Source organism: Mirounga leonina, unplaced genomic scaffold (genome assembly GCF_011800145.1).
Source record: "Mirounga leonina isolate KUSES-001 unplaced genomic scaffold, KU_Mleo_1.0 Mir_104, whole genome shotgun sequence".
Lineage (NCBI taxonomy): Eukaryota > Metazoa > Chordata > Mammalia > Carnivora > Phocidae > Mirounga > Mirounga leonina.
Window position 1 is genome coordinate 7,415,414 of NW_023270231.1, and position 15,197 is coordinate 7,430,610.

The following is a 15,197-nucleotide window of genomic DNA, read 5'->3' on the forward strand; positions in this document are numbered from 1 at the left end:
TGGTGCCCCAGTGTTCTTGTTCACAGAATACTGCAGTGTCCCTTGAGAGCTCCCAGTTTTCCTGGACAATACAGAGTGGAGCCCCCTCCTCCCATGATCAGATTATGAGTTCCCTGTGTCCTCTGAGACATATACTCACCTTTCATACCTGCTCTAACACTTTTTACCAAAATCTGCTTTTTGCAGTGGCTGGAGGACATCCTTTAAAATGAACTGATTGATATGTATGCCTTGCCCTGTAGTGTACATTGCTCTCCAAGCCAAGAAAGAGTGTGAGACAGTTTATAACATGTGTGAAGTTAAATTGTGAGCTCTGCTTTTATTCCTCAGTATGGGGAGATCAAATTATTGGTATCTGTAACAGCAAGCTCATGAAATTTGAATGTTACTAACTTTGTGTGAGGGTGCCATACTTTTATTGAGCTCAGGCATAAACTAATTTATTGTCCTAAAGGAAAATGAGCTTGAGCAACCATTTATTTTGGATCTTATTTTTTGATGAATGTACAGTAGCAGATTCTTTGGACCCAATTTTTCTTTTTCAAAGCCTTGCAGCATAATGGTTAAACATTTTGGTTTTGGCAAACTGAAGTGACTGTTGGTAAATATCATTGTTTTTCTTCATTGGCAAAATGGGGATAATTAATTATAGGAATATCAGTGTTTTAAGGATTAAGTGGGAGAATGTATGTGAAGTCCTTAAAGTTATTCCTAGGACATAGTGAATATTGAAAAGTAGCTATCATTGGTATTATTATTTACCTTAGGAAAACTAGTTAGCAAGAACATTTATTCTTTCCACAAATCTTAATTAAACATGTACTCATGGAAGTTGTAGTCTAGTAATGGAGACAGAATAAACAAATCAATACATAGACATTGTAACAAATGCTATGAAGGGACTGGCTAGAGCATATGAAGGGTGGGGTGGGTGACAAAGTTAGATAAAACAATAAGAGCTCAGTGCGTTGAGCGTCTGCCTTTGGCTTAGGTCATGATCCCAGGGTCCTGGGATCGAGCCCCACATCGGGCTCCCTGCTTAGCAGGAAGCCTGCTTCTCCCTCTCCCACTCCCCCTGCTTGTGTTCCCTCTCTCACTGTGTCTCTCTCTGTCAAATAAATAAATAAAATCTTTAAAACAACAACAACAACAAAAAAAACCAATAAGTGATGACCTCTATGTGAAGGTGATGTTTGTGTTGAAAAGAAGGAATAAGCCAAGCCAAATATTGGTTTGGGAGGTGAAGAGAAAAGATTGTAGGCAGGAAGGACAATACATGCAGTTAGACTGGAGTTTGGCCAAGTTTCAGGAACTTAACAAACTTCAGTAACATAATGAGGTAAGAAACAACACATTCTTCTCTCTGCTTTTGGAGTGTGAGGATTCTCACTGGATTCTATGGTCTGAAGAAAATGTGGGGTAGAAGGGTATCTCTGTGAAAACAGTAAAAAGAAGAAGTAGAGATTAGATTATATAAGCAGTGGAGATTCGCAGTAGAGGTAATATTAACAAAGCAGAAAATCCAATGCATAGGAATTTTTTTTTTTAAGATTTTATTTATTTATTTGAGAGAGAGAATGAGATAGAGAGAGCATGAGAGGGGGGAGGGTCAGAGGGCGAAGCAGGCTCCCCGCTGAGCAAGCAGGGAGCCCGATGTGGGACTCGATCCCAGGACTCCAGGATCATGACCTGAGCTGAAGGCAGTGGCTTAACCAACTGAGCCACCCAGGCGCCCTGCATAGGAATTTTTAATAGAAAAGATCCAAAAGGTTTCATTTTGCTGACCTATATATCTTGAGAGATTTATTTTGACATATAAAATACCCTGCATATAACTCACTGCACCTATAAAATAAAACTAAAACTTGTACCAACAAAATATTACTGAAACTATGAAAGACTGAAACACTAATTATTTAAAAATAGTTTAAACATAAAAATAAATGATTTTTTATTTTTTTATTCTACTTACCTATGTCAGAGAAAGAAAAAATATATATATTCTGTCTTTATGATGCCAAATACCAATGGATTTTAAGATGCCTGAACGAAAAGACAAATGTTTTTATATCTCACCCAAATGTTTGCTGTTATATTACCCTGGGATGGTAAAGTGACTAGATTATCTGCTCCCCCTCCGCCACAAAACTTAGATCTTTATTGAATTTGTGGGAATCTGAAATACATGGATTAAAATTTAAAATTCCATAAACTGCATGATTAATATTCAGTGTCAAATATACAAAATATGTACCAAAATTCAAGTATTTAGATTATTCTATGTAATTTTGAACAACCTCTCACTGAGCATCTATCAAATATTTCTTTTGTTTTTCCAAGCCATTTTTTAAAATCAGCTTTTGTTTCTGATTATAAACATGAGTTTATTACATGTTTGTAATAATTCATAAATTCAAATCATGCATAAAACTGGAAACATGAAAATAAAAATCTAATTTACAACATGGAGACTCAAGATTTAAAGTGGGAACCTGGGAATATGTATTTTTAAAGATGCCCCCCCCCCCCCCAACACTCTGTGACTGAAATTCTCAAATGTTAATATGCATATGAATCACTTGAAGATTTGTTAAAGATCTGGATTCAGGAATCTCAGGTGGGGCCCAAGGTCCTGCTTTTCTAGCAAAATCCTAGCAGTGCTCATGCTGCTGGTCCAAGGGTCCCAGGCAGATGGCTTTCTGTATCTCTTAAAAAGCTTTCAAAGATGAAAACTTTACAACCTTTTCTGGCACTGTTTTTGACAAATTTTCACTCAGACTATGAAAAAATGTTTTTCATTATGGTAAGCTAATTTAAGACTAATTTCAATTTTAGTTCTCTCTTTTTATAAGATTACTTTTTAAAACTAAAGGGCACAAGAAATAACTATTTGTAAAGGCTGTTACATTCGGATAGGTGGCTTTAGCTAGAAGTTCAACTTTATGTTTGTGCTCAGTACACTCAACTATCAAGTCTGTTTTCTTGAATCATTATCAATCTCTTTCTGCCCAGGCCTTCTTATGGGGTTGACAATGCCACAGAATGCCTTGTCTAATGATCAGACTTCATTATTCCTAGACAGCCTACCTGCAAATCAGGAGGTCTTGACTCCAAGGAATTCTTCTCTAGAGAAAGAGCCAACGTTGAATGAGAGAGGCTCTTTTTTTCTTTTTTTTTAAGACAAATCTGGAAACAATCCCAGATTATGCATCAGCCCCATTAATTTAGACCTCAGCTGGGAAAACTCTAGAGAATAAAAACTTCATTTATTTATAATGTAGGGGTTCATTATTTTTTTTTCCTGGAAAACATCTGTTTTTAGTTTTTCCCAGCACATATTAGATAAAAGCCTGAAAGCAGCGTCTATGGATTCAGGTTTTAGTTACATGGTTGGAGCTGTTGTTATAAATCTAGCAGTGGTCACTTTATAACAATAATTATAACAGACCTATTTTCAGGGCTATGTGTCAGGCACTATGCAAAGCACTTAATAACCATTATCTTAACCTTACACAAAAATAAGATGAATACTAGCATTAACTCTATTTTATTTTATTTTATTTATTTATTTTTAAAATTTTAAACAATTTTTTATTACACAAAAGTTGTCACATAATTGGATTATTTCTCTACTTTGTACATAATTATTCTTACTCTCCACAGAAAGGCTGCTTCTTAACTTTTCATCTGGTGATGGCAAACACTAAAATCCTGACTTTAACAGAATAGTAGTAAAAATGCCTCAGTGATTTAAGTTGAAAGCAGTACATTGGTACATGGCTCTTGTACTCAGTTATCGGGAATGTACAAATGTCTTTTTATTCAAAAATACAAAATAAATTATCTGTAGGCATGGACAATGACAACAGTAACCCATTATATGTTGTCAACTGAAACCAGTAACTGATGGTTATAGTGATTTTCTTAAACTAGCATTAACTCTATTTTAAAGATGAAAACTTTGTGAAGTTTAGCAAGGTTAAATAACTTGCCCCAGGTCATAAAATAGTAAATGATAGAGGTAAGAAATGATGAATCCAGAAAGTAAACCCAGTACTTTCTAACTCCAAACTTTATACTCTTAATTTCTCAACTCTTTTTTTTTTTTTCTCTCTGGCTAAGGAGGCAACTTCATATACGACAAAATCTATCACTGATACTTTTAAATGAAATAATCTATTTGTTTATTGTTTTGGCATCTAATAGATGATGATTCTAAAATATTTATTTATGCAATTCTGGAAAGTGGTATTCCTCCTAAGCAAGTATCCCTTGTATTTTCACTATATGTATTTTTCCTCCTAGTCTGCCAGATGATGGTAATAACAGTAATACAGTACCATCATGCTTGGATTATTTACTTGTTAGTATGAGGAGTTGCTATAAGCGAGTGAACCAAATGATTTAATATCTATTCCCTTCCCTTGAAGAAACTTTAATAAGGTGCATTTGTCTGAGGGAGAGAGAGAAAGAGAGACACAGAGAGAAAGACTCAGAGGGAAGGAGGGAAAGATTTTTTTTTTTTAAACACTTTTGCAAGAACAAATTAAATGGTGGTAAAATTCCATAATGATGGTATCCAATGGGCCAACCACATTCTTTTCTCAGAGTTATTGGAGGGACTTGAAAATCTCTTGGTCAGAGAGCTGTTTTTTCTTCTTAAACTAGTGAGATTTAGGTCATAGAATGAGAACTCTATTAGGGAGTGTTTAGCAATGCTCTAGAGAAATGATGAATTAAGGCCCAAGAAGAATTTCCCTAGCCGAGACCTGGCCTCTGCCGACACCAGGGCCTTTCTCTTTGAGAGTTCCTTGAAGTTTTATCCAGCCCATCATACCCTAAATGGGAGGTTTATGAAATTTAAATGTTTAAAGTCATTCTGCTAATTGAAGTTCCAGAAGTAAGACTGGCTCTGTGAGGTTTGATGCAGATGTGTGGCTCAATTTTTATAATGGTTCCTCTCTATAAAGCTTTAAAGGAATAAAAGAGGAGATTACGTGCTTACTAAATTGATCCATGCCAGTGATTACTCTTAAAACTTCATCTCCCATGCTCATTCTCAAACCAGATTAATCATGCAATCAGCTTTCTTCTACCATATGGAGTCATCTATTTATCTATACATGCACACATATACATACATATATTTTATATATGTAAAATGAATGAGTATGATTCCAATATCTTTCCAAAGTGAGCCTTAACTTCTGGCCCTAATTGTGGAAGTTTTCTGACAGGTTTGGGCATGGAAAACTGAATCACAGGATATTATGTAGCTTTTAGATCACTCAAAGTAGGCAGTTTCAATTACACAATTATAGTATATTAACTATTAGTATGAGTTTCTGGATTAGGAACTTTTGCTCTAATAAAGAGTGGCTTAAAGTCTACAACTACGTTTTTCTTCATAGTACCAGGTTCTTAACAATCGAAGATAAATGAACCGCCCTTGCTTTCAGTGCAAGTGAGGGGAAAAAAATACACATACACACACCCTGGGGGAAGAAAAAGCAGCAAGACTAAGTTCTCCTTAGTAGTTCAATTGAGAGGGGAGAGGCTTGTCTGGCGGTTTGTGGGAGTGAATCTAATTATCAGTCTCTTACTTTCATTAATAGGTTGAAGCAAGTTAACTTCTTCGGGGAGGAAGAAGTAGACATTATGTCTGTATTCTGAGACTATATTATCATCATTTAAGCATCATTTTCACAAAACGTTTTTTTCTTAATACGTCCTTTGTGAGGTTGGGCAGGTGGACAGGAAGAATATCAACTATGAGAAAGGCAAAAATCACTTGTAAAACATGGTATACTTATAGATGGGAAGACCGAGCATTCTGGAAAACTGGAGAGTACACTTTAATAAATTTGAATCTACATCTGTGTGGTTTAATTAGCTAGATGGAGCCTCAGTGAAAAATTTCACTGTCGTCCATTGTAATACATTCCTGTAATCCTAGTTCATTTCTCCTTTCTCCCCAGTGGACTGTGATTTGTAAAAAGTCCTCTTGGATATAGTCTATATGTTTCCTGACCAATATTTTTGTTTTCTTAGTCTCACTAGCCAAAAATCTGATGATGACTATGAAGATTATGCTTCTAACAAAACATGGGTCTTGACTCCAAAAGTTCCTGAAGGTGATGTCACTGTCATCTTAAATAATCTCCTGGAAGGATATGACAATAAACTTCGGCCTGATATAGGAGGTATGTTAAAGTAATTTGTGATATAGTAGAGATAGAAACGAACGTGCCTACCACACTAGAAGAAAACATTAGTATGTTTCAATAACCAGAAATACTTAAATGATCATTATATGCTGTAAAAATAAAGTATGTATAAGTAGCATTCAGGCATAGGGGTGGGAGGGGCCTTGATAAATGCAAAATGAGGAAAGAGCATTGATAATCTTCAAATGAGGCATGAGAGCTGGAAATTCAAATTCTCCTAGATATCTTAGACAAAGGCTGTAGAAGGAATATGACAACTTCTTTATGAAGTAACATCAAAAATAAACAAGTAAATAATGGTAAAGAAAGGATATATTAGTTACCTACTGCTGTGTCACAAACCGTCGCAAATCTCAGTGACATATAATAATAAGCATTTATTTAGCCCTTTGCCAGGTGCAGTCTAATCTAAATTAAGCCAGGTTGGAGCTGCTCATTTAAGAAAGCTGTATTCTCATTCTACTCCTGGGGCCAGGAGACTAGCTAGGATTATCCTTCTCATGAAAATAACAAAGAGCAAGACAGAAAGTAGAGGCTCAAACATAAGGTTTAATGTTTGGGATTAGAACAGCGTACTCACTTGTCCATGTAGTATTAGCCAGCACAAGTTAGATGGTCAAGCCCGAAGTTCAGAGGCAGTGAAGTAGCCTCACTGGAGTGAAAGCAGAGGCGTAGATGTAGGGACTAGTGAAGAATTCAGTCCAACATAGAAAATTACAGCATGGCACTTTCAGGGAGAGTGGATAAAGATGAGAAAAATGTACTTGTTGAATTGAAGCGCAGAATGATATTACGGATCCTTGTTCATTAAATCTTAAATGAAAATGGAGCACATCCATTTGGTCATGGATGTAATACTACATGATTTTTAATACCATTCCTCTTTGACTAATAGGTGTGTATTGGGTTTCCATATGGTTTCCTCATATTATTTGATGAGTCACACAATTGAGTAAGTCATTGAGGAAGATTGATTTTGGGTTGGCTGAGGTGTATGAGGACAAAGTGGTCATGAAAGGAATCAACAGAGGGCAATGTTTCAAAAACAATTCATAATATTTGTTGCTCTTCATGTCTGTTTCATGTTTCTAAAGCATATTTTTTCTAGATCACTAAGTAGTTATTTTTTCTACATGGGTCAAGTCAGGTTACCATGCCCAAATAGATTCCAGGGCTTAAAGATATATCTGAGATATCTGAGAGAAGGCTGAAGAAAATTTGAGCAGCGTTTTCTTATTTGCTTATTTTAATACACAATTTTAAAGGATAATCAGTTTCAAACTCTAATATGCTTAGTTACTGCATTTACATGCTTAAAAGGAGATTTTTTGGGAAAACAAATAGTTATTTAAATGTAGTGAATTAGTTACTGACACCAAATTAATTGTGAATAAATCACTTATAATGTAGCAAAATAAATTTATTTCTAGAATAACACTAGAACATTAAAATGTTGTGCTTCACCACATGCACATATCTATCATTTTCTTTACAGTGAAACCAACATTAATTCACACAGACATGTACGTGAATAGCATCGGTCCAGTGAATGCTATCAATATGGTAAGTTTCTAATTGTCTGTTTTGTTAACATATTAGAGAGGAGATGTGGCATCATAAAAATAGCAAAGAGTATGCTGACAAAAATATTCATAAGGGAGAGACAATGTTTCAGATTTTTTTTTCTCTATTGTAATATAAAGATATTTTTTATAATTTGTTATGAGAACTAAGTGTGATCATATGTATATAAACTATTTTTTGTAAAAATGATATACTTTTAAAATTCAACAATCATTGCTTACTTGGTAAGTATAGCTTACTAGAAAATAAAATACAGTACTCCACTAATTTTTAGAATTTGATGGTATGGAGAAGGCATAGTTTGCTTCAAACTGGAATTATTTATCAGAAGAAATAGTGAATTAGATGTAACAATAAATATAGCTTTGTTCTCTCTGAATCTGAAAATAAGAAACTAGGTTGGAGTCTAGAATAAAGTAGAACATACTATAACATAACATAACATTAACAAACATAACATAGTCATAGTATGATTTTGAAATAGTGTTTACCAAGCTAGCAGTAAGGACACTCTGTTGAGTCAGGGAGATGAGAAACTCTAAGTGTTCTCATTTGGGGTGATAAGAAAAAGTCTACCACCACCTGCATACACCATGCAAGTAAACCATTAAAGAAATACCAACACAGGTCTTCCTTATAACTAAAATTTTCAGTATATTTAGCATTCTAATGCAAATTATAAATATTTAAGAAAAAGCTATATGGATAGTTTATTTAATTAGAACTTTTAATTTCAGGAATATTAGTTCCCAGAACTGCTATCCCAGGACCACATTTTATGAAATGCTGGTTCAATGAACCTTAAAGCTTTTATTTTTGTGTGTATGTGTATTTTTTTTCTTCTTGCCAAAATGTAGATCAGAAGCTATTTAATTACTTTACCTACTGGCACATCACTAACTAGTTGACAAAGAATTTCATAAAATAGGTTCCCTTCTTACTGTTCGTAGACTACAAATATGGAACTAAGTGGTGAACAAAGTGATAAGGCTTAACGCTAGTGGAAATGTAGTTAGTTACAATACGATAACACAGCAGGAGGTGCAAAGAAATAGCACAGAACAATGCAAATGAGGCAAAGGAAGAAGATTCTGGTCTGATCCTGACAGGCTGTTTTTTGGATGTGTATTATGTGTAATATGGATGATTCTCATTGCCCAGCTCTCAGATTCTAAGTACACTGAATTTTTCTTCAATTTTCTCATTTATAGACATCATTAAAATCAAGTTATAAAATAATGTTAAATAATATCTAAATATGACAAACCAGAACTTGAGTGTTCTGACTCCAGATCTGTGGTCTGAATTCACATGACACTTTACTTCTCTTTGATTGAAGTCAATCACTTGCCACTTTAGTGATATATATTTGAGGGTAATCATTATAAAGTCATTGCTCATCACAGCACTTTGTGAATGTGCTTTGTGATGTGGTTAATACAGTAGTAAAGACTATTTTTTAATTGGTTCATTTCCTCTTATTTGGAGAAAAGGACAACTATAATAGTAACAAATTTTGAGAAGTTACCTTACATTTGGTGTTTGCTATCTGCCAGACACCGCACAAACCACTTGATGTGCGTTCCCCTTTTCCATCTTCACACTACCTAACAAAACAGGTGTTGTTGTTTTTTTTTATATTTATTTGTCAGAGGGAGAGAGAGAGAGAACTCAAGCAGGGGGAGCAGCAGACAGAGGGAGAAGCAGACTCTCTGCTGAGCAGGGAGCCTGATGCAGGACCCGATCCAAGGACCCTGGGATCATGACCTGAGCCAAAGGCAGTTGCTTAACTAACTGAGCCACCCATGCATCCCAACAAGACAGGTTCTTAAAGATCCCAATTTTATTATGAGGCAACTGAGCCTCCCGAGCTCCAGTTTAAGATTGTTTTGAATAGTATGGACTTCCTTCACTCTTTAGCAGTGAATTCTGAACCTGGGTGATTGTTTTCCTAGAGACATATGTGGCAATGTCTGGAGATATTTTTAGCTGTCACAATATGCAGGGGCTTGGGGGGGGGTGCTGTGGTGTTTGTGTTACTGGCATCTAGTGGGTAGAGGATAAGAATGCTACTAAGCATTCTGAAGTACACAACACAGCCCCCACAACAAAGAATGAGCTGGCCCAAATTAACATGAGAAACTGCTCGAGACCCAGAATGCAAATGATCATATCACAACTATGATCTTTTGCTGGAATTCATCTAAACAGATCTATTTTTTCATAAAAATATCAATTTGTCTAGAAAAGATGGGTGTGTTTCCTTAGCAAAGCTTTTGCTTTCTTTTGGATTATTCAAAACTAAAGTAGCTTTGCTTTGTATTGGCAGTGAGAATACAAATGATAAATATAAACAAATGATCTACAATTCTGTGTTAAAAATGTTCTATTTCACCTTTTTTTTTTAAAAAAAAAACAAAACAGGAATATACAATTGATATATTTTTTGCACAAACATGGTATGACAGACGTCTGAAATTTAACAGCACCATTAAAGTCCTCCGATTGAATAGCAACATGGTAGGGAAAATCTGGATTCCAGACACTTTCTTCAGAAACTCCAAAAAGGCTGATGCACACTGGATAACCACCCCTAATAGGATGCTGAGAATTTGGAATGATGGTCGAGTGCTCTACACCTTAAGGTATGCTTTTGAAAAAAGAAAGGAGTAATCTCTGGGAATAAAACAAAGATCAACTACACTCTCTTAAAACAAGAGGAATGAAAGAAATTTCAAACCTACATCAGGGTGGGCATGTGTGATCAAAATAGTATGTGATAGTACAAAATTTGCTTTTCTTTCTCTTATCAATGAGCTTTTTCAAATCATAGGTAGAGCTTTACTTTCTGTGACTGATGTGAGAACTCTGTTTTCTTGCAGGGACATGAAATTCCCCTTACCTTTATAAGGTTACCTGATTTTTGCACCGGTCTTGGCTTTTGCCTGTGTGTTCTGCTACTTTAAAATAACGAAACGAAAACACAGACAGTTATCCTTGGGACCACTAGTTGTTATGCTTGGAAATGTCTCTGTTTCCAAGGAAACCATTGCTAAAGGAGAAATTTTGGTGTGGAGGTCTCCTGGTACCTCCTTCTCTTTTAGCTGTGCAATAGCAAGTACGATGAGTTCTATCTCCCAGCACTCACTCTGCATTATATTGATAGGCTATTTGACTTAATTTACTGGCTATTTTGGAAATAGACTTCTTTAGGGATAATTTGAAGGAGCTTTCTTTTATTTTATGAACTTAAATGATAAGTAACAGTTGGGATATTTTCTACTTAAATTACTGTATGCCATTATCTTAGCACTTAATACCTACATGCATTTAAAATATTTTGATGTTGAGGTTTTTCATGGGTGATAGTATATTATTAAACAACATAATAGATTAGTACATAGACTTAAGAACCAGACAAATCTGGCTTTGGTTCTTAGACCTGTATCTTACTATCTATATGAATTAGGGCAACTCCTCAGAATTTGTATGTAGAGGACTTAGGGGCAGCTATCTTGTTGCAGGGGTCTTGGTGCTAGAAGATGTATCTCAAAGTTTTATTAGTAAGTTTGATGTTTTTACTTGGTTACATCTTTATTTAAAGAAATTAGGTAGGAATTGATGGAGATTATTGGAAAAGAGGTACCCACCACCCCCATGGTTCATGCCCCCATCCAAGACAGTCGGAGCAAACTCTTTTCATTTCTTTAATTTCTATAAAAATAAAATAAAATAGAGATAATGATTCTTATTATTATAAGGACTAAGTGGGCCAATATGTAAAATGCTTCACATGCAGCCTGATATATAGTAAGCACAACAGATATTAAAATTATTTATATATATTTTCAGTAAAAATTACGGATAATATGATTTTTCTAGGTCTTAGGATCCTGGAACTTCTAGCTTCAACATGATTCCTTTTAAAAACTCTTGGGGCATATACTTTATTTCTTATATAACACTTGGCGTGCAAAATAAAATACTTTAAAGTGGCTCAAAAACCTATATCAGAGTTATGTCAGTAACTAGGAAAAATGGCCATAATTACAAAAGAAATTCATGGCATACAGTTTGTATTCATCATGGGTTTCATTAAATGTGAGAGATAAGGTGATGACTGAAATTAGAATCTAGTGGAAATCAAAGTTTGATAAATTAGAGTCCGTCTTGCTTTTGAAATATTAAGTCATTCACACTATCCCAAGTCCCTTGATTGTTCTCATAACCACACGCATTTTTTCACTTCTGTTAATTTGTAGAATCTCTATACAATATTTAATTATGGAAACCACCTCAAAAATGCCACTCATGAGATTCCAAGTTTGAATGAGTTGTGAACTACAGAGAGAGATGATTTTATTCTTGTTGCTAATCTATAACAAGTTATGAATATTTGTGTGTGCAGAGATAACATATGTATCTGTCTTTACAATCTCTAAATTATTTTCAATTTAATAATTCCAGTTTAATTTGAGAATAATAATAAAATATCAAATTTAATTATAATTTCACTTATGAATGAAACTAACCTTTTCTTTGGAAGGGCATGTAATTATTGAGTGACAATGATTAAAACCTTAGGCTTTGGAGACAAATAATCTTGGGTTCAAATCTCAACTGTGCTGCTAGCTTTGTGACTTTGGACAAGTTCAAGTACAATAAAGCCATAATAACACTTACTAAATTAGAGAACAATTTACCATACCCAGTGCCACATAGACCAATAAAGGCTCAGTATTATTATTTATGTTTAAGATCAGTAATTGTCCTATTATACTGTAGAAAAATGAAATCTCTCCAATTAAAAATTATGCTGAATTGTAAAATCTTTTAAAATAAATGTTTATAATTTTTTTTACTTCAAGATTAATACCTGTAAGATATATAGTTAACAAATAAGAAATCTTAAAAATCATCAGCCCATCACCATTACAATTTTAGAATATAGTTATACTTCTCCAAAGATGGTCAAAACATCTGGAACTCCATTAAATTTCTCCCTCATAGAGTCCCAGCCCATACTGAAATCCAGAAAATCTCTATCTTTAATAAGCACCCGGATGCAAACTAATTGAGATTCACTGGCAAGTATTTTTCTAATATGTCTGTGTATGTGTATTTAACATTTCTTGTTTACCATTAAATATTCTTCTACTCTATAACATCCTATTTATGGCTTCATAGTGTTCCATTATCAGAATGCATAATACTCCATTGTGAAATACAAGTATTTTAAAAGTCACATATAGTAATTTAAATCTAACAGCTAACAAGTACTTACAAACAGAAGGTTCTGCTTTAATTAGCAGGTAACAGCTGAGAATTTATCAGCATTCATTTACATGCAAACAGTAAATGAGCTTAAGTTCTTAAAACTGTTCTGTTAAATATACTCAACAAACAATCTCATGTGTGCAATTAATTTGCCACAAAAATTATCTGATCATAAATTTTGGAAAAAATGGAGTTGCTGGCAATGAAATCCTATTGATTGGTCTGTGAAAATGGTCTACATTAAGTCTTGAGTAATTTTCTCCTGGACTTGGTGGGTTTCTTCAGGGAGAATCACCTTGTATTATCGATAATAATATGAGATGTATTCTCGAGGAACAAAGATGAAGAATAGTCATTAAAAATTGTACTAATGTATATTCTTAAAACTGTCTAAATGATTTCTATTTAGGTTTCATATCTTTCTATTTAGGTTGACAATTGATGCAGAGTGCCAATTGCAGTTACACAATTTTCCGATGGATGAGCATTCCTGCCCCTTGGAGTTCTCCAGCTGTAAGTAATCTCATTCTGTATTATGTATTCTGTATCCTCTCTCACCAACAGTTTTCTAATTGCAATGCCAACTAATTGGGAGACTCCTAGAGAATGCAGAATCAAGCAATTTTGTTGACTTTGAAGATCTTGACAGTTACTTTCATCATAATACCAGTTTATTCCTATTAGAGTGATTCCTGCAAAAAGGATCTATTTTATCAGAAATTACAAGTAGGCTTCACTGGTGTATAAAATTTTAATAAATATGCAGTGGCTGCCTGAAGACATTTTTCAAGAAGGATTATAAAGCCAGGCCTGGCCACAATGGAAAGGTATAATGGTGGATTTTACATCCTTATTCCCTGCCCCTATCCCTCCCTGTTCCTCCCACCCCCACCCCCCACTACTCCCATAGGCACAGGAGAAGAGAGTAGCAAAATATTTGCTACTTATTTTCTCCCTTATGCATCAGGAGGTACATAGATTCAACAGTGTCATTTGCTTATTTCAATTTCAGTAATACCTGTTAAAGATAGCAAAATTGAAATTTACCTTCTCCATCTGGAGTTCAAGCGATATCTAGAACTAGTTATTTACCAGTGAGTAAAAGACTAATTTTTGGTGTCTTATGGGTCTAGTTCAAATCCCCACTCCATCACTGTGGACTTGAACGAATTACTAAATCTTGCAGTGAGTCCACATTCTCAGGTGCCCAATGGAGATTATGAGACCTGCCTCACCACGATATTGCTTTGTTGATGTAATATATGTAAAATGCTTGGTATGCTACCTCACACACAATAAGATTCATCAGAAAGCTCTATTAATTTTATTATTATTATTATCAGATAATAGACTACATACCAAGATGATCCATGATGATTCTGAAACAAATTAAGCTTTAGTAACCTTTGTAGATATTTCCTGCTTGAACCAAAATCAAGCTTCAGTTTCCCCCAGATGTTTGCCTGAGTTATTTGTTCAACACTCATTTTGGTTTCTCACCTCTTCCTTATTTTTGGTCTGCCAACTAGGCATACTAGGCAGAATGAAAAACTGATTATAAGTTTTAAGTTTATATTTCTATAAATAGAATTTCTCAGGCAGGGAGTGACAGAGACTCATAAGAGCCAACTAAGTCATAATAACTATATTTAAAAAAAAATCAATGATGAGAGAAACAATCATCTGTTCATCATTACATCAATTCCAGAATGAACTTGAAGAAAAATATCACTGTATATCATATGTATTTACAAAAGTTCCCATTATACATCTTATTTCATATGTTTTACTTTATCCAAGAATGGAATATTTTTAAGTAAAATCTTCCCCACGTGTTAGGAGATTAGACTTCATTTCTTTTAATTTCCAACTGGGTCTACTCCTTTTCTGAGTCAGCTAAAATTTAAGAACTGGTGATTTCTGTGTCTTTAGGTCACTGATGGACAACTGTCTTCTGAACCCAAACACAACTTAATGTTACTTATTGCTCTCAAAAAAGTTAAATCACCTACGTGTTCTCCATAGGAAATTTCCTAACATCATCATTCTTTTTCTCAGTTTTCAGCACATTCTGCCCCCCTTCCTCTGCTCCATGCCAATATGGGGATC

The 15,197-nt window shown here is 34.6% G+C and overlaps 1 protein-coding gene across 5 annotated transcripts in view; it reads left to right on the forward strand.

Annotated features, from left to right (window-relative positions):
• GABRG2 (gamma-aminobutyric acid type A receptor subunit gamma2) overlaps positions 1-15,197 on the forward strand; it is a 102,575-nt gene that overhangs the window by 22,149 nt on the left and 65,229 nt on the right. For 4 of the 5 annotated variants that reach the window (XM_035013771.1, XM_035013764.1, XM_035013778.1 and 1 more), the window contains exons 2-5: positions 6,052-6,203; positions 7,723-7,790; positions 10,236-10,456; positions 13,519-13,601. In XM_035013771.1, coding sequence (XP_034869662.1) covers positions 6,052-6,203; positions 7,723-7,790; positions 10,236-10,456; positions 13,519-13,601 — 524 coding nt within the window. The remainder of the gene's footprint in view (positions 1-6,051; positions 6,204-7,722; positions 7,791-10,235; positions 10,457-13,518; positions 13,602-15,197) is intronic. The other variant, XM_035013780.1, reaches the window with a different exon arrangement.